Here is a 17,785-nt window from a genome sequence, read left to right on the forward strand (position 1 = left end):
ATTTAGAGCAAACCTGTCTCGTTTAAGAGATCCAAGAGGCAGATTGCGCTTGTCGCCGAGTATGGGAGACTGTAACTGGGAAGGCACAGCTTCAGAGTGGCTTCCTGGGCATGCTGAGTGGGAGGTCCCGACATGTTTACTAAGAGATTTTCCTCAGATGCTTCCAGTTAAAATGTCCAAGAGCTGAAGCTTGTAAAGTATACCCTGACATTGAGAGGAACAGTCAGTTCCAGGATGACAAAGGAAGCATCTAGCTTCAGGAGAGCTGTGCTGACTTTCCAGGGGACTCATAGAGGTGCCAGGCGAGGGCACTGGGTCAGGGAGGGTGGAGGCAGAGTAGGGGAAGGGCATGTGGCCCTGGTCCAGGCCCTCTTGCTGTGAGGGTGGAGCAGCGAGCATAGATCTGTGTGCTGTGGGGAATGCAAGCAGCCAGCATCATGCTCATCTGGAAAAACAAGCCTAAGAGATTCTGTGGATTTCAGGTTAAGTGTGTCCGACTGCACCGGCCCAGTCATCTCTAAGCACAGAATGTGAAGTCACCAATTCTGCCACAGCACCACGGCAATGAAATTGAGGACTAAGAACATGTACCTTAACGTAAATCACCTCGTCCTTTTCTTAACAGAGGCATGGCGTGCAGATAGAATAATACAAAAAACAGGAACTGGGCTCTCAGCAAAACTTACACTCTTTGTGTTAACATTCTGTTGTGTAGACAGTGCCAAAGGGCTGGGGGGTAGCATGCCCTGCTGCACTGCAAGAAAACATCTGAGTTGGGTCAGCATCTGCCCATCTTTTTTCTTCCTTCCTACTTCTCTTTTTTTTCTTTCCTTTTCTTGTTTTTTTTTCATTTTAAGAGTTTACTTATTTTGATAGGAAAGGCAGATTTACAGAGAGATGGAAAGAGAAAGATCTTCCATCTACTGGTTTACTCTCCCAATGGCTGATATGTCCAGAGATGAGCTAATTCAAAACCAGGAGCCTCTTCCCAGGTCTCCTACATGGGTGCGAGTCCCTGGGCTTTGGATCATCTTCTACTGCTTACTCAGGCCACAAGCAGGGAGTTGGGTGGGAAGTGGAACAGCCAGGGCACAAACTGGCACCCATATGGGTGGCTGGTGCTTGCAGGCAGAGTATTAGGCTGTTGAGCTAACATGCCAGCCCCATGTACCCCTTTCAGTGGTTCGGTTATAGCGAGAGGACCCGGGATTGTTTTTGCAAGGTAATTCGCATAAATACATGCAGAATTTGTCCTCTAAAAACCAGGGACGGGCACTTGCTCTAGACTTGCAGATGCCTCTCAGGATGGCCTGTCTACTGTGTCAGTGTCTGGATTTAACTCCTGGCTCCACTTCCTTTCTAGCTTCCTGCCTGTGTGCACTGTGGGAGGCAATGGTTGTGGTTCAACCAGTTGGTTCCCTGCCACCTGGTAGGAGATCCCTGATTGATTGGCCTGACTCAGCCCCAGCCATCTTGGGCCTTCAGGGAGTGAATCAGGGAGCTCTGTGTGTCCCATTTATACATTTTAAAAGCAAGTCAATAAGATATCCAGGTAGCTGGAGTTTGGCTAGGTCGTGTGAAGACACATGTTGCTGTTATTTGGCCATTCTACTGTGGCCCTGTGAGTGTCACAATCAGGGAGAGGTACGTGGCATTCCCAGAACTTGAGCATGCAGCGTGTCACCTGGCAGGCTTGTAGAGCCACATGTGATGGCCTGCCCATGCAGTAGGGCTGGGCAGGAAACCCATGACCTGGGTGTAGGGCCTGGCAGTGCTCTCACTGCTGGTCTTGGGACCACACTGAGAGCTACTGGTGTGTGGATCCCATGGCAGTAAGATGTGCCTGAGCAGCCCATCAACTCACTCTGTTTACTTCAGCCATGATGGTAACACAGCTGCGACTCAGCAGGAGACTCGCCCCTGCCTGGCCTGCTTCCCTTCTGCTGCCTGTGATTCACGGATGTAAAGTGCGTGGGCAGCCTAGATGAAGGGGCCTGAGCAGAGGACCCTGTGCGACCTGGGGAGGTGGCTGGTGTGACAAGTACCATTTACCAGTCCCAGACAGGTGGTCACACGGGGTCTGAGGCTGAGAGCTCAGCTGAACATAGGTGCTGAGCGCAGGAGGGGAACCCTGCTGGGGAACGTAGGGGACTCTGGTGGGAAGGGGCTGGAGGGGAGCTTGCATTGGCTGACTTCCGGAACCTACACAGTCAAAGGGACTGCAACACAGGAAAATGACAGGCCAGCAGGGCTGGGCGGCGCATGTCAATGCAGGGATCTGCTAAGTGCCTGCCTATAAACAGTTGTAGCGGGACAAAGGGACCATAAGAGGATTCCAGGATCAAGGTAACCTTGCAAACACCAACCCTGGGACCGAATGAAGCCACCTGTAGGGAAACAAGGAGCCCTGTTGCTGCCTGGGGAGCCTGATGTTTGGGAGCAGTCCCAGTCTACAAAGTCAGTCTTGGAGCCAGTCATGTGACTGTTCAAAGCATTTCTTTCCACAGCTGGTCTGATGTGCAGATGGAAGCAACACTTCCACTAACAAGCACTCCAGGATAGGAACAGAGCAGTGTAGTGACACAGGAGCTGTCCATTAGAGTTACGAGGAGAGCTAAACTCGCTGTGCACCTGCTCCCCAGCTGACTGGCTCTGCTTTCTAGAGGTCCCAGGTGATAGCCATAAGCAGCCGGGGTGCACAGAGCTGGCAGCGAGCCTGCTGGTTGCAGTGGTCTGCGGTCAGTGTCGGGAAGTACTAGGCCACGAGATGTCCCTCCTAGTGGCACGGTCTGTGTGTTGCAGCAGTTTTAGCACTTGTAAGTGGAGCAGCAGCTGGGCCCAACATTGCGTTGTGAGTGTTGAACTGCTTTTGGAATGTCTTCCTGTCTCTGTCCCCAGTGGTTTGTAAGCCCTTCACAGTCAGACACATATCTACATATACTTGGTGTTAGGGACCTGCAATACTCTCCCATTCCATCCTCTATGTTCTGAAGAATGCCTCATTACGGAGAAGTAGAAGCAAGGAAGAAACGGCAGTGGCAGAGAAGGAAGGTGGAGAAGGCAGCTTGAGGCGATGGTGATTACCCAGGACATGGGTGCCAGCTAGGAGCAGCCGTGCTTCGGATAAGCATTACCTGAGGCGTTGAGAGACTCTGTCTGCATCCTACGTTATCATTTTATAATACCCCATTTTCCATAAATTACTAAATGTTTATTTGAAAGGCAAACTTAACAACAGGGGGTCCTCCATTCATAGACTCAGTTTCCAAATGACAATGGCAGGAGCTGGGCTGATCCAAAGCTAGGAGTCTCTTCCAGGTCTCTCATGCAGGTAAGAGGGTCCCAAGGATTTGGGCTGTCCTCTACTGCTTTCCCAGACCACAAGCAGGGAGCTGGATGGGAAGGGGAACAGTCAGGATACAAACCAGTGCCCTTACGGGATCCCGGCATTTGCAAGAGACATATCTGAGTCTTGATGGCGGGGTAGCTTATGGCCTTGTTGGAAGTTGGAGTGATGATGGCGATGGAGTGGGCAGGCATGGATGGGGGCCTGCTGTGTGTCTCACCCTGTGTGTTACCTCTTTTGCGGCATGAAGCCAGTTCCCGAGAGAGATACTGTTACCCACTTACAGGTGAGGAAATGGACCCTAACAGAAGCTTGGCAGGGGGAGTATGCCCGTGGCTGTTGATGGCTCTGTGCTGGTGCACAAAGGTGCTGTGCTTGCTAGTCCCTGCTCTGCCCAGAGCTCTGGTATTTCCCAGACGGGGAGCACTGGGGCCGCCCATGTAGTTGTGGAACAGTTCACAAAAACATGGCTCATGCCCTGGTGTTATTTCTGCTTTTGACGTAGTGACGCTGGTTGAGGTTGAGGCTGCTTGTGCCACGTTTGTGGAATGCATGCCGCTGGCGAGGGAAGATTGTTGCAGCATTGTGCTCTCACGGTCGTGTCTGGCTGGGACCTTGCTTCCCCGGAGTGAGTTGCATTGGGGTCAGGGTGCTGCACTGACTGGTGAACAGAGTCACAGTAGCTTGCGTTTGCTGGTGTCCACCTGGGCCTATCTGGGGGCTTAAGGGATCGTGGCCGTGCCTTGGCCTCTATCAAGAGGTCTTTGGGTAGTTCTCAGAAGATTCTTCTGCACAAAGTTTCAGATATCTGGAGACATATAGAAAACTGAAGCTGTTAGCAGGGAAACCTGCCCGATCTGAGTTTCATTTTGCTTTTTCCCCTGCTGGTGTGGATGTGGGGCTGGGTGTGGAGGAGCTTGTGAAATCCTACTGGGTCAGTGTGTGGCCAGTACACTTGTTTCCCTCCTATGCGCTTGCCGTCTCCTCTCGGTCCACGGGAGTTTGCTGCTTGACAACTGGATGACAGTCTGCCCACATCAGTGGCAGGATGCCCACACAGTTAGTCCCTCTTCCACTGCCCTTCCAGGAGCATCGGCAGCAGAGCCGCTGGAAGCTGCATCCTGACGTGGACTGCTGCTGCTGTGGGCAGCAGTTTAACTGTCTATGCTCCAACACTGCCCAACCTGCTGCCTTGGTTTTACCTTGCTGCCCAGCAGAGGAAGCCTTTGGCTAGCTCTTCTGGCAAATCAGGCAATGGCTTAGCCCAGACTCTTTAATAAAGAATTAGTCCCTTGAAGCGCTGGAGTCCCAGCTGGAGTCCCAGATGGCTGTTGGCTCTGAAGAGTCCTTGCCCTGGAGGGCTTGTAAGCATGCTGCTGCCACATGCTGGCTTGTCTGGGGCATTTAGGGATGCCTGGACATCCTGGCCCCTGGCACTTCCTGTTTGTTGCTGGGAGGCCCTGGAAGAGGTGATGGTGTCCTTGAGGCTGGGCTGGTACTGTTTGCCATGACAGGAAACAGAGGTGTGTTTGGGTGGCTGTTCCAATATGTGTGGACAGAGAGCATTGCTGATTGGAAACGTCTCCAATGGCTGGAGACTGAGTCCTCTCCCTGTGGAAGAATGTCTTCGTGCTGCTTGGGCAGTTGGGCACAGAGGAGCATGTACGGGCACACCTCGGCTTCCTGTCTCAATACCTAGCCCACATCCAGACCCATGCCACTCCCAAACCCTGCCTCTGCCACCTCCATGTCCCCAGGATCCCCCTCAGGAAGAATATAGATCTGACTCCTGCAGGGGTGGCGGTGGCACCTGGGGTTTGGAGGGGATTGGAGAGCCCCGGTTTATTAAATGTGTAGTACATGATTCTGTCTGTAAGGGTGACACTATCTGCGAACAGAAACAGACCTGAAGCTGACTCCATCTACCCCCAGTGGAGGCAGGCTGACCCCATGAGGGAGGGTCGCGCAGGCGCTGGAGGAGGCAGGGGTGGAAGCATCCTTTTGGGTGAACTATGCAGGGGTGTGAGGACATGGTGCACTGCTGTCAGAGGGCATGCCCTTTGGGCATGGCACGTGGGGTGTCCTGAGAGCCCTGCAGGAGACACTGTGTGACCCCACCCTCTTCCTCACCCTGCAGTGCAAGGGCTGGCCACCCCTTGCTGTGGCTCCTTTACACAGCTGGGAAATGCTATACAATGTAGGCCCAGCACCAAGTCCCCAAGCTAAGTGTTTGCTTTTGTGGCACTCGGCTGAGTTCCCCACATGCCAGCAGCAACTGGGGCCTGAGCCAGGTCACCCACAGGGGTTGCAGGGACCTGGGTGACAGCAGCTGTCACTGCTGCCTCCCAGGGCTGTGTCAGCAGAAAGCACAAGGCAGGAGCCAGGGCCAGCAAGTGGATCCTGCTCAAGTCCTCAGTGAATGTTATTTTATTAAACACACACACACACACACACACACACTAAGTTATTTGAAAGGCAGAGTGACAGGGAGTGAGATCTGTCTGCTGCTTCATGCCTGAAATGGCAGCAGCAACCAGGTCTGGCCCAGGCTGCAATGAGAGCTTCATCTGGGTCTCCCACGTGGCAGAGGTGCCAGTACGTAAGCCATCAGCAGCTTCCTTCTCAGGAGTGTTAGCAGGAAACTAGGGGCCGCCAGCATTGTGGACGGTGGTTTAACTGGCCACACCGTGGTGCTGCCCCCACTCAGTATATTGTAATCTTTTTATTCTATGTGGATATTTACCCGTTTACTAGCAGTGATTGGAAAACATCTTTTGTGATGTCTCTTTTCTGTTGAGTTTTTTTTTTATGTTGTTATTTTCTTTTGAGATTCTTTTGTAATTGAAAAGGGCTATAAGTGCATGGGAAGTCATTCCAGAAAGGAAGTGTTGTGTCTGTCCTGAGTGAGGGTGGGCCCGGGTCAGCAGGGTTACAAAGGCCCACGAGACCCAGACAGAGCTGCCACATGGGTCTGCTTAGAAGACACCCCAGGCCCCCACTGCCTGCTCAGCAGGGACTCCATGGGGGCCCCTGGTGCTGGGTTCCGCGGCCACGTCCTTGGCAGCCTAATTGGGAGCCAGCTTTCCTCACAGTGCTCTGCTTGTCTGCTGCCTGAGGGTCTGGTGACCCGCTGAGCAGGGCATGTGTGTGACACGTTTCTGTCCTTTATGCTGTGTTTATTGCTGTTGTGCGTTTCTGCTGTTTCTGGCGTCTGGATTCATACCCTGTGCACCCATGTTTCTCCAGACCCTCCCCTGTGCTGTGTGGCCACACTGTGTACTCTCCCCTTACCTGGAAGCCCCTCAGTAGCCTTCCTGGTTGCAGGTTGGCTGTGGCAAAGTAGAGGTGCTTGTGTCTAGGGAAGCCTTGTTATAGTTAAAGGGACAATGCTGGCAGTCCCACTGGCTGACAAGGCACCGAAATGTACTTCCTTTAAGTGGTGAGGTGAAGCGTTAAGGTGGGCAGTCCGGTAGTGTTTGCTACTATCCGCACTTGATGGCGTCCACTGGCCTTAGAACGGAGCCCTGAGAACCAGGGTGAGAGTGGGTCCATGGTGTCAGCATGGGTGCACACGCATATTTTCTCTCATTTCTTCACAGCCCAGCTGATTAGGGGAGGTTCCTGCACCAGGTGTCTCTGTTCCGTGTGTTGTAGTTCTTTTCATACTAGCACTTTTGCTTCTGCTGTGTGGCATTGTGTTGGTGTGTGTGGGTAAAATTTATGTGCCTCATTCTCCTTTGGCACAGCCTGCATAATAATGCTGGAAATACCCAAATACCCAGCCTCTCCCGCAGTCACACAGAGCTGGCAGGGGACAGCTGGGGCCATGAGAATTCTGTGTTGGCTTGTGATTCCAGCTGTGGGAAACACCAGCTGGGCCCAGAGAACTGTGGAGGAGTTGGGTAGGACCAGGGGAGGGGTGCAGAGGTGCACAGGTGACCCCACGCATCCTGCTGGAGCTGCCTCTTCTCCCCAAGAACAGTCACCCCTGCCCCACTGCATAGCAGCTGACAGCTCCTTCCCTGGGCACTGGGCACAGGATTCGTAGTACTTCACTATTCACCTCATGCCAGGCAGAGCTGGGTCCCTGTGGGTGGCACATGGGCATGCCATCCTCCAGCTCCATCTGTGAAGAAGCTGTGGTTGCACGGTTCTGTGGTGTGGTCGGTTAAGGATGGGTGTGCAGTGTTGAAGCAGCATGGACTGCCCCACGCATGCAGCTTGGGCTGAGGGACAGGTGCTGGGTAGAAGAGCTTAGTGCTTACAAGGACTGTGCAGTGCTGAGTGACTTCTGTCATTTCTGGAGTTTTCCCTGGCCTTCAGGGAAGCACATGGACAGAGCTGTGACTTGGCCAACCCTCTGCACCCTCTAGCCTCACGGGTTCCACTGCTTCTGGATGTGTGAGGGCTCTTCAGGAAGCTGCCTGCATTTGTGCACAGCAGGTGCCTCATGCAGGAAGGATTTTCAGGGCAAGGCAGAGAAGTATGACCTTGTGACTGTCTTCAACTTCCTCAAAGTCACCTGCAGCACAAAGAGGCCTGTCCGTAGAGATGGGAAGGGATATGGCAAAATGGATCTTCTCTGACTGAGAGAGCCCCTGGCCAGAGCAAGACCCGTCCCCCCCAGTGCCCCTGGACAGAATGGTGGCCTGCCGAGCTCTCACAGCCCCGAAGTCGGTGCCTTCTGACAGCTGGGAGGATGAAATCAGGGAGAAGGTTCAGGCTCAGTACCCCCAGATGCTTGTATAATTTGTTCTAAGGTTTTATGGTCTACTAGTTGGCTACTAAAACACTCTAGATTTGTATTTTTTAAACATTTTGAATTTTTTAAAACTTAATTTTGAGGCAGGGTAAGAGTGAGTCCATTCTGAGGCTCTCTCCAAGTACCTCAGGAGGTAGGGCAGGCAGCTCGATCCAGGGCTCCCACTTGGGGGGCTATGACCTAGGCACAAGACAGCACTTGCCACCTTCCTGGAGGTGGAGGAGTCAGGATTTGAACCCAGGCATTTGGATGAGGGATGCTAAGATCTAACACCTGGGGCTGGCACTGTGGTATACAGGCTAATCTTCCACCTGCAAGTGTCAGTATCCCACCTGGCACCAGCTGGTGTCCTGGCTGCTTTATTTCTAGTTCAGCTTTGCTTATGGCCTGGGAAAGGGGTGGAGGATGGCCCCACACCCACGAGGGAAGCCGAGAAGAAGTATCTGGTTCCCAGTTTGAATCAGACACTGGTGTTGAAGCACCTGGTCCCCTGGCCGCCTGTGAGCCCAGAGCCCTGCGTTTTGGGGTTGCAAAGTTTACTGCTGCATCTTCAGGGTGATGCCTAGCACGGCCTCACACATTGCTGGGTCTTTGGAAATGGCCACGTGTGCAGCTGAGCTGCCCTTTGATGTGAGTGGTTCCTTACCGGGGTTTCTCTATTAAAATTGTAAATAGTAACGGCTCTACAATGGCAAGAAAAACAAGTGAATCTTCCTTTTTCCAAGAAAAGTCTGTGTTCCTGTCTCCAGGGCATTCTGCCCGGCTTCACTGGGAGTTGTGTCTCTCCTTTCAAAGGCTCCTCTGTCAACACTGGCCTGCTTTAGAGGGGTTTTCTGTGCTGGGCCCTCTTGGGGTAACTGTGTGGAGCGACCCAGCTCCCCTCTGAGCACTTAAGCACTGTGGCCTTGTGCCTTCCCGAGCTGCCCTGAAGCTTTATGGTAGTACAGTGCGTACAGGCCCTGCCTGCTGCCCCAGAGTCCCTGGCTGGGTGGGAACCCTGAGGCTGCAGGAACCATGTGTTTCCTCAAGGCGCCAGCTACTCCCGCCGCTTCTTGGCCCAGTTCTTCTCTGAGATTATAGGCTTAAGAAAAGCATGGAGACAGTTTCATTTTTAAAAGAAATATTTTTATTTGAAAGGTGGGGTTACAGAAAGGTCTTCCATTTGCTGGTTTATTTCCCAGATGACTACAATGGCCAGAGCTAGTCCAGACCAAAGCTGGGAACCAGAGCTTCTTCTGGGTCTGCCATGTGGCTGCAGGGTTCCCAGGCACTTCGCCTGTCCTCCACTGTTTCCCAGGAGCATAAGCAGGGGGAGCTGGATGGGAAGTGGCCAGTCAGGACTCGAGCCAGCACCCATAGTGGATGCCAGCACTGTAGGCAGTTTTACTTGTTCTGCCACAACGCCAGCTCCATGGATTTCATTTGTATCTGATTCCAGTCTTGCCAGAGTATGAGACCCTTTTGCACACTTACCGGACTGGCTTGCTTTATTTAATAAAGGTAATGATTTTTCACTCATTAAGCTTCAATTTTAAGTTTGGACAGGTAGCAATTCTATTCAAGGGACACTTAACTGAGCAGTGTCTCTGTCCGCTGGCCGTCAGTTGTTCCCCATCTTCCAGCAGCACCCCAGGAGGAAGGCAGGAGGGCATGGCCAGGGCTGGCTTGCACCCAGAGCTGGATTTTCTGCCCCCTTAACGGATCTGCTCACCTGTCAGAAGGAAGGCGAGCTGTCAGGTGGACATAAGGATGCTCCTGCCGGGCCAAGCGTGTCTTCCTCTCGGAGCATGCAGGGGCTTCCTTGAGCCAAGTACCTGTGTTTCCTCCCAGGACCACCACTCCTGTTTCTGCCTTAGTTGGCGCTGAGCCACAGTTTGTTCAGTTTACGAGCCTGACAGTTTTTATGATTTAATTTCCTTGTGATAGGATATTGTTTAGTTCCAAACTGCTATGCATGTTATACCTAAAGAATTTGTTTTAAAGTCAAGCTACTAATTTACTTTATAGGGCCCACATTGAATTACCATGATTATGAATTCTAGAAAAATTTTCCCTTATGTGAGGGTTCATGAAAACTTTAATGGAAAATTTTGGAGCAAGTTTTCTTCATTTGCTTGCCTGTTACTTTAAGGGCAGAGGTAGTTCAGTCCTGCCAGCCAGGGCAGGAGTAAGCTTAGCCAGTGCCGCAGTCCACCTCTCCAGTGGGGGGACCTGAACGCCTGTGCCTGTCAGCAGGGAGCCAGGTTTGGGAGGGGGCTGAGACTTAGGGCTCTGAGGGGGCATCCAAGCAGCAGCATCTCCCCAACCCTGCCCCGTGCCCACTCCACTACTGCCTGAAATGGTGAGGTCCTTGCTTACAAGGAATCTTCAAAAAGCGCATGGAAAACATTATGAAAAAGTTCCTAGATTTCACAGATTTTCATATCAAAAGGTGCTATCTAGAGAGTGAACCAATGAATAGGATTAACTCTTTGCCTCTCTTTTAAGAGAGTTAAAAATGTTTATCATTAAGTATTCAAGAGAAAAAAAAACCTAACGATTTATTTGTTTGAAAAGTAGAATTACAGACACGGGGAGACAGGTCTTCATCCACTGGTTCACTGCCAAATGGCCAGGCCTGGGTCAGAGCCCAGGAGCGTCATCCAGCCGTCCGTGTGCATGCAGGGGCCCAGGGACCTGAGCCACTGTCTGCCACTTCCTCTGACACATCAGTGGAAAGCATGATCAGAAGTAGAGCACTTGAGATTTGAATTGTGTATGTATGGCATGCTGGCAGCACAGACTGTGGCTTAACTTGCTATGCCACAACAACAGCCCCAATTGATAGTTCTATCCCAGGCTTCTGAAATCAGCCCACTTGTAGTCTACCTGAGGCCTTCCCTACCACCTTGCTGTTTTTAGAAATAATTGTTACTGTGTCACTGAATAATTTAAGCTCTGCTGTTATGAGGGCATTTGTTTAACCGGCTTCTGTTTTCCTTCTTTTTCTCCCATAAAGCAAATGAAGAAGCACCCATGCCGCCAGTGCGACAAGTCATTCAGCTCATCACACAGCCTCTGCCGCCACAATCGCATCAAGCACAAGGGCATCCGGAAGGTGTACACGTGCTCGTGAGTGCCACGCCGGCTGTGGGCGGCATGCTCCGTTACACCGTTGACTGAACACGGGAGTTGTTGGTGGGGCGGCCACTATTAATGCAGATGGGAACGCTTCCTTGCTTGCCCTATGTCCATTTAAGGCTCTTCCCTTTTGTGTATTTTTAAAGATTCATGATTCATTCATGACTTGGAGGGCAGTTAGACACAGTGAGCCATCTCCCATCTGCTGAGTCACTCTCCGAGTGGCCCTGCTGGCTGAGGGCAGGAGCCCCCTCCATGTCCCCCCGCCAAGGGGCAGGCCCAAGGACCTGGGCCCCTTCACACTGCATGCTCGGACCTTAACAGGGAGCTTGGTATTTTTTTTTTTAAAGATTTTTTATTGAAATTGTGGATAGAGAGAGGAGGAGAGACAGCGAAAGATCCTTCATCCAATGGTTCACTCCCCAAGTGGCCGCAATGGCTGGAGCTAAGCCAATCTGAAGCCAGGAGCCAGGAGCCTCTTCCTCCAGGTCTCCCACGCGGGTGCAGGGTCTCAAGGCTTTGGGCCGTCCTCTGCTGCTTTCCCAGGCCACAGGCAGGGAGCTGGATGGGAAACGAGGCTGATGGGATATGAACTGGCACCCATATGGGATCCTGGTGCTCACTCAATGCAAGAACCTCAACCACTACGCTATCGTGCCAGGCCCAGGAGCTGGGTATTTTAAGATTGGAGTGGTCAGCAGTCTGATGAAGCGAACTTCTCACATGTGTACTGGTTTCAGTCCACCCCACTTCTGATCTCGCTCTCTGCTAATGGCCTGGAAAGGCAGTGGCTTGTGGCCTAAGTGCTTGGGCCCTTGTCCAGGTTTCAGCATGGCTCAACTCTGACAATTGTGGCTGCTTGGGGAATGAACCAGTAAGTGGAACAGCTATATTCCTCTGTTTCTGTAACTCTGCTTTCAAGTAAAAGTTTTTAAAAAGAATCTATCTGATTTATTTGAGAGGCAGAGTTATACAGAGAGAGGGACAAAGATCTTCCATCCACTACTTTATTCTCCAAATGACTACAGTGGCCAGGACTGGGTCAGACAGAAGCTAAGAGCTCCTTCTGGGTCTCTCACATGGGCAGGGGTGCCCAGTTGCTCAGGCTATCTTCCACTATATTGCTAGGCACATTGGCAAGGAGCTGGATTGGGTGTGGAGCAGTGGCAACTCAAACCAGGAATGACAGGTGCTATAGGTGGCACCTTAACCACTATCCCACGATGCCATCCCTGAGGAGCCTGTGTGTTCTAAAGAAGGTGCTGCCTTGAAAGTGAGATCCCTGGTCTCTGTACATAGTAACTTGGCAGCACTGGCACTGAGGCTTCAGAGGAGGCCGCAGGCCCAGTCTCTGTGAAGGACACTGTAGCACAGGGTGTCAACTAACAACCTGTCATTGGGGCTGGCACCAGGCATAGTGGGCTAAGCTTCCACATGGTGCTGGTATCCATATATGGGTGTTGATTTGAGTTTAAACTGCTCCACTTCTGCTCCAGCTCTCTGCATATAGTCTGGAAAAGCAGCAAAGAGTAGCTCAAGTGTTTGGGTCACTGCACCCATGTGGGAGACCTGGAAGGAGTTCATGGCTTCAAACCAGCCCAGTTCTGGCCATTACAGCCATTTGGAGAGTACACTAGCAACTAGAAGATTCTCTGTCTCTCCTTCTCTAACTCTGGCTTTTTAAAAATATCACTGATTCATCCTCGACCATGTTTCGAGTGAGTTCTTAGAGCATGATACTTGTAGTGGCCAGAGGATGAGAGCCAGTGTAGGGCACAGAGGTGAGTAAAGCCTGAGAGGTGGCCTTTCGCAGGTGGCATGGGTCAGATTTGGCCCATTCAGGAAGCTTTCCTGGGTGGACAGACACAGGGCTGTAGACACCACCCTCCGGGGAGTGCCAGGAGAGGAGAGGCAGGCAAGAAGGAGCTGGGGCCTCCCACCTCCATCCATGCTGACTGCAGAGTCACTGTTAAGACTCAGAAGGGCAGGGGTTTGCTGGCTGATTTAGTGCTAGCCCATGGGCATTGGTACCTTGGTGGCCCTGGCTCCTTCCACTCTGCAAGCTGAGGTCATCAGGGATTGGGGCCAGTCATAATATTCTCAGACCTTTGTGCAGACAGTAGGGCTGGGTCTGAGGAGCACCCGAGGCACTGCTTCTGCCTGTCCCCGCAGTTAGAGCATCTCCTGACTCCAGGAACATCAGCTGCCACCTGCTTTATTAACTCAATTCATATCTCTAAAAGAAACTCTTCATCATCTGCCATATTTCTTATACAAGATAAAGTAGGCAAACAACAGTATAACCACAAGGGCATGCTCTGTGGCACATCACGGTAAGTGCTGCCCGAGGTGGCAATGGAAGGTGGCCCAAGAACTAGAACCACTGGCACCCGTGATGTGGGTGCTTAGCATGGAGTTCTTGACTGTTGTGTCTATTTGGGAAGTGTCCCAGTGGGTGGAAGATCTCCCCCTCTCCCTCTTTGTGCCTTGAAAAGAAATACAAGCATACTTCAAGTTCCATAGAAATGCAGTTAAGGTATGTTTCTGTTCATGCAAAAAAGTTTTTCCGGAACACTGTTTTCCATGAAGTACTGAATACGCAGATGTGTTTGAGTGCCTTTGGAGCACACATATTGCATCTGTGCTTGGATGAGGCAGCCGGGGAGGCAGACACTGTTCCCTCCCAAATGGAAAGAGCAATATCTCATGACATCGGTGCTGAGAGAATCTTCTAGAAACCCAGTGTTCTCCTTTCAACTTACAGCTGTTTAGAATTAGACACAAAGTCATACTGTAACCTAAGCTAGAAAATGTTCCCTCAGAACCAAATTATGGTTGATCCTAGAAGGAAGCAAAACCAGTGGGGAGCTTGCTATACAGTTCCTTCCCAAGTGGGAAAGTTTGCTTCAGAGCACAATTGCTCGTTCGGCTTTGAACCCTGGTGCAGCCCGAGTTCTCGGCTGGTCTGAGCATGCCAAGGGGCTTTGTCCTGCGCGGAGGGGCCCCGTGTGCTGGTGCCTCACCCACGTGTTCTCTGCTGCCCAGGCACTGCCCCGACTCCAGGAGGACGTTTACCAAACGGCTCATGCTGGAGAAGCACATCCAGCTGATGCATGGCATCAAGGACCCCGACCTGAAGGAAATGACCGAAGCCACCACTGAGGAGGACATCGAGGTCAAAGAAGACGCCGAGGTCAAACAGGGCAGATGTCTTGTGGATCGTGAGGTTGGGTTGTGGTGACCTTCCCACCTGTTCTCTCCCTTTACAATTTGAGAAATTCAGACCATGTGTCTCACCTCTCATCTTGCTTCTGGAAGGGAAGGTTTCTTCTGACTTCTCCCAGATCCTTAAAGCTGCTTTTGGATGGATCTGCTTTTGTTGACTAGCCAAGAGGAATGTCTGATGCCAGTACCTTTCCATGGGCAGTGTAGCCCGGAGGGGCACCAGTGAGACCCAGCTCCTTAATGCTCTTGGCCATGATAGAAGTCATAAGTCTCTCTCTGCCCCTCTCCTCTGGTGCTTGACGGATAGGTCATAGGGTAAGAGGTCTTCCAAAAACTTGATGTAAAATGCAGATGAGGAAAAGATTCTCAAATTCTCAAGTTTTTGATCTTGATTCAAAAATTCTACAATCTTTGCATAACCTCCTAATTCCATCTTCCCATAACTTTTTCACAGTGGAAAGATGGAATTAAATTGTCTGCATTTTTCATGAACTCCTTGAAAGTCCCCTCTTAGCTGTGCACCTGTAGCCAGGTGTATGTTGGCCAGGTGCTGCGGGAGTTGAGGCCCCCCCAATCCTGCTGTCTTGTGCACTGTGTGAAGGTGGAGTGTACCTGGGGAAGTAGCATGTCTGTGTTCTCCCAGAGTGAATCAGCCGGTTAGTCTCAACTCTGCACATGAGCTCAGGGAGCTTCCGGTGAGGGCCAGTGGGGCAGACACTCTTGGGACCCAGGAGGGAGAGGCAGCAGACAGCGCAGCAGGGAGAAGGGGGTTCATTTTACTTGGGGCTGTGAGGGGGTCTGATGCAGGCAGGGCTGAGAGCTACAGAGGGAGGGAGGTACAGCCAGCAATACAGTGAGTGGGCAGGGAACAGTGGCTGCCTCAGGCCAATCTTACCCCACCTGCTATCCCCGCTGGGAAAGCTGAAGTTCCCAGGCATAACCCTAAGCTGGCCCCCTCCCTTCCCTGAGCACAGTGCCCCCCACATGGGCCTGCACCTGGCACCTTCACACTCAGCACCTCCCCTCCCTGGGTCAGGTCTGTCTGCCACTGGTGTACCCCACTCAGCACTCCCGTTCCCACACACTGTCCTTACCGGGGTGCCTGGTCCTGTCTTCATCTCTGTCTGCTGCTGGGCCACTGGCTCCAGGGAACTCGGTTCCTGAGGGTGGGGTAGAGGGAGGCAGTCCCTTGCTCGCGGCTGCTGTGCTGGAAGCCACCAAACAGGACAGTGTTGGTCATGTCACAATTGTCGTTCTCGGCCCCACAGGTTCCCAGTCCCAAGCGGAAGTTGGAGGAACCCGTTTTGGAGTTCCGGCCTCCCCGGGGAGCCATCACTCAGCCCCTGAAGAAGCTCAAGATTAACGTGTTCAAGGTGCACAAGTGCGCCGTGTGCGGCTTCACCACCGAGAACCTGCTGCAGTTCCACGAGCACATCCCGCAGCACCGCTCCGACGGCTCCTCCTACCAGTGCCGCGAGTGCGGCCTCTGCTACACGTCGCACGTCTCGCTCTCCCGGCACCTGTTCATCGTGCACAAGCTGAAAGAGCCGCAGCCTGTGGCAAAGCAGAATGGGGCCGGCGAGGACAACCAGCAGGAGAACAAGCCTGGCCCCGAGGACGAGGCCGCAGATGGCGCCCTGTCAGACCGCAAGTGCAAGGTGTGTGCAAAAACCTTTGAAACAGAAGCTGCCTTAAACACACACATGCGGACACACGGCATGGCCTTCATCAAATCCAAAAGAATGAGCTCTGCGGAGAAATAGCCCCCGCTGCCCGGGCTAGCGGCACCACGGGAGCCGAAGCCAGGTGGGCCGTGTCTGCTGTCGGCTGCTGCAATATCTCCTCCCCCTCGATCTCTCCTCCCTAGTATGAAGCCGTGTTTTGCGTTTCACAGAGTTTGTATATATTTAAAGGGTTACCTTTTTATACTCTTTGTTACATGTTTGTATGGTATCTAGTGGACAGTGTTTTCTTGGTTGTTTTTTTTTGGGGGGGTGGGGTTAGGATTTTTCTTTCTTTTGTACCGTTTCTTAGTCACAGGGGCAATTCCCGATTTCAGCTCTGCCATTTTTGTATGTTACCGATTTGAACGCATTCACTAACTACAGGCTGACAGAGATGCCTTTTTTAGTGTTTTTAATTTTTAGAACTCACTACATCAACTGTAGGCAATCGTGGGTCTCCATTACAAACACTAGGAACTTGGACGTGTCTTAGCACTGTCCTCCGTGACCCGGCTTGCCCTGCCGGAAGAGCGGCCTCGCAGATGGCCAAGACCTAGGCCATCCCTCATGCCAGGGGAGGCAGGAAGTCCCTGAGGCCCGCGGCATGGGCAGTGGGGGCAAGGCTGGCTTCAAGAGCACAAGGAGATGTGAGACGGTCTCCCAGTGACCCAGGTGGCCTTGGCCGTAGTCAGGTTTCATGTCATTGTAACTTACTAACCATTACAGAAACACAACTCTCAGAGAATATCAAGTATTCCTCTGGCTCTTGACATGAAAACAAATCACAGTTGACTTAACCCTTTGCTGTCCAAAACAGTTGGCATTTCCTGTTGCGGGTGCTACTGCCAAATGTTCTGGAACCTCAAGATGGGATGCACACTCTCGCCCACCAATGTATTAACACAGCAGCCTGCACGTCGCCCTCAGCCATTAGGTGAAGCACTGAGCCACGCCCCGGGCCTCAGCCCTCCCGGCGCTGTCCCCTGTCCCCGTACACCTCCTGGGCTTGTTCCGTTGGTAGTTTTCCGCTGTACTTTCTGGTTTGGCGGTAATTTGTGTGTGTGTGTGTGTGTTTTGAGGGGGGTATTATGTTTTGTTTTGTTTTGTTTTGTTTCTTTTTTGTTTTGTATTTTATATCTTGGTATTTATCCCAGAACACATTTTGTACTTTTTTGTTTGTTTTTTAAGACTTGTGTGTAAATAGGTACTTGCATGATACACTGTAGCCAACATCTGGTTCCTCCGAAGGTCTTGCTGCTGTCAGGTGTGCTGCACTAGCCCCATCTTCACTGTAGTCAACACATTTCACCTGTAAATAAACATGGGACGTTTGGCCCTTGTACTTCTGTGAGAGTTATTGCTGGGGGGGAGGGGTCGTCTGGCACCTCCGTGGAGCTGGGGCTGTGATGGTGGCACGGGAGAGCCCACGGGATGACAGCGCTCCTGCCGCATAGCAGGGCAGTGTCTTCCTCAGTGGCGACCAGCCATCTCACCTCGCTGGTGCCATCTGTGCATCAGTACCACCCCAGGGTGTGACGACTTGTTCCTCAACTTGAAGACTCAATCGCTGTTACTTGTTCTAGTTCCTTGTACTGTTCCAAGTGTATT

At 52.0% G+C, this 17,785-nt stretch overlaps 1 protein-coding gene across 15 annotated transcripts in view; it reads left to right on the forward strand.

Annotated features, from left to right (window-relative positions):
* The window catches only part of ZNF532 (zinc finger protein 532), a 110,436-nt gene extending 92,925 nt beyond the window's left edge, over positions 1-17,511 (forward strand). For 11 of the 15 annotated variants that reach the window (XM_040985056.1, XM_040985052.1, XM_040985060.1 and 8 more), the window contains 3 exons: positions 11,107-11,219; positions 14,274-14,421; positions 15,722-17,511. In XM_040985056.1, coding sequence (XP_040840990.1) covers positions 11,107-11,219; positions 14,274-14,421; positions 15,722-16,216 — 756 coding nt within the window. In that variant the 3' untranslated portion in view covers positions 16,217-17,511. The remainder of the gene's footprint in view (positions 1-11,106; positions 11,220-14,273; positions 14,422-15,721) is intronic. The other 4 variants (XM_040985058.1, XM_040985057.1, XM_040985061.1 and 1 more) reach the window with 1 other exon arrangement.
* The last annotated feature ends 274 nt before the right edge of the window (positions 17,512-17,785 follow it).

Source organism: Ochotona curzoniae, unplaced genomic scaffold (assembly GCF_017591425.1).
Source record: "Ochotona curzoniae isolate NIBS_2020 unplaced genomic scaffold, NIBS_Ocur_1.0 contig_43, whole genome shotgun sequence".
NCBI classification, from domain to species: domain Eukaryota; kingdom Metazoa; phylum Chordata; class Mammalia; order Lagomorpha; family Ochotonidae; genus Ochotona; species Ochotona curzoniae.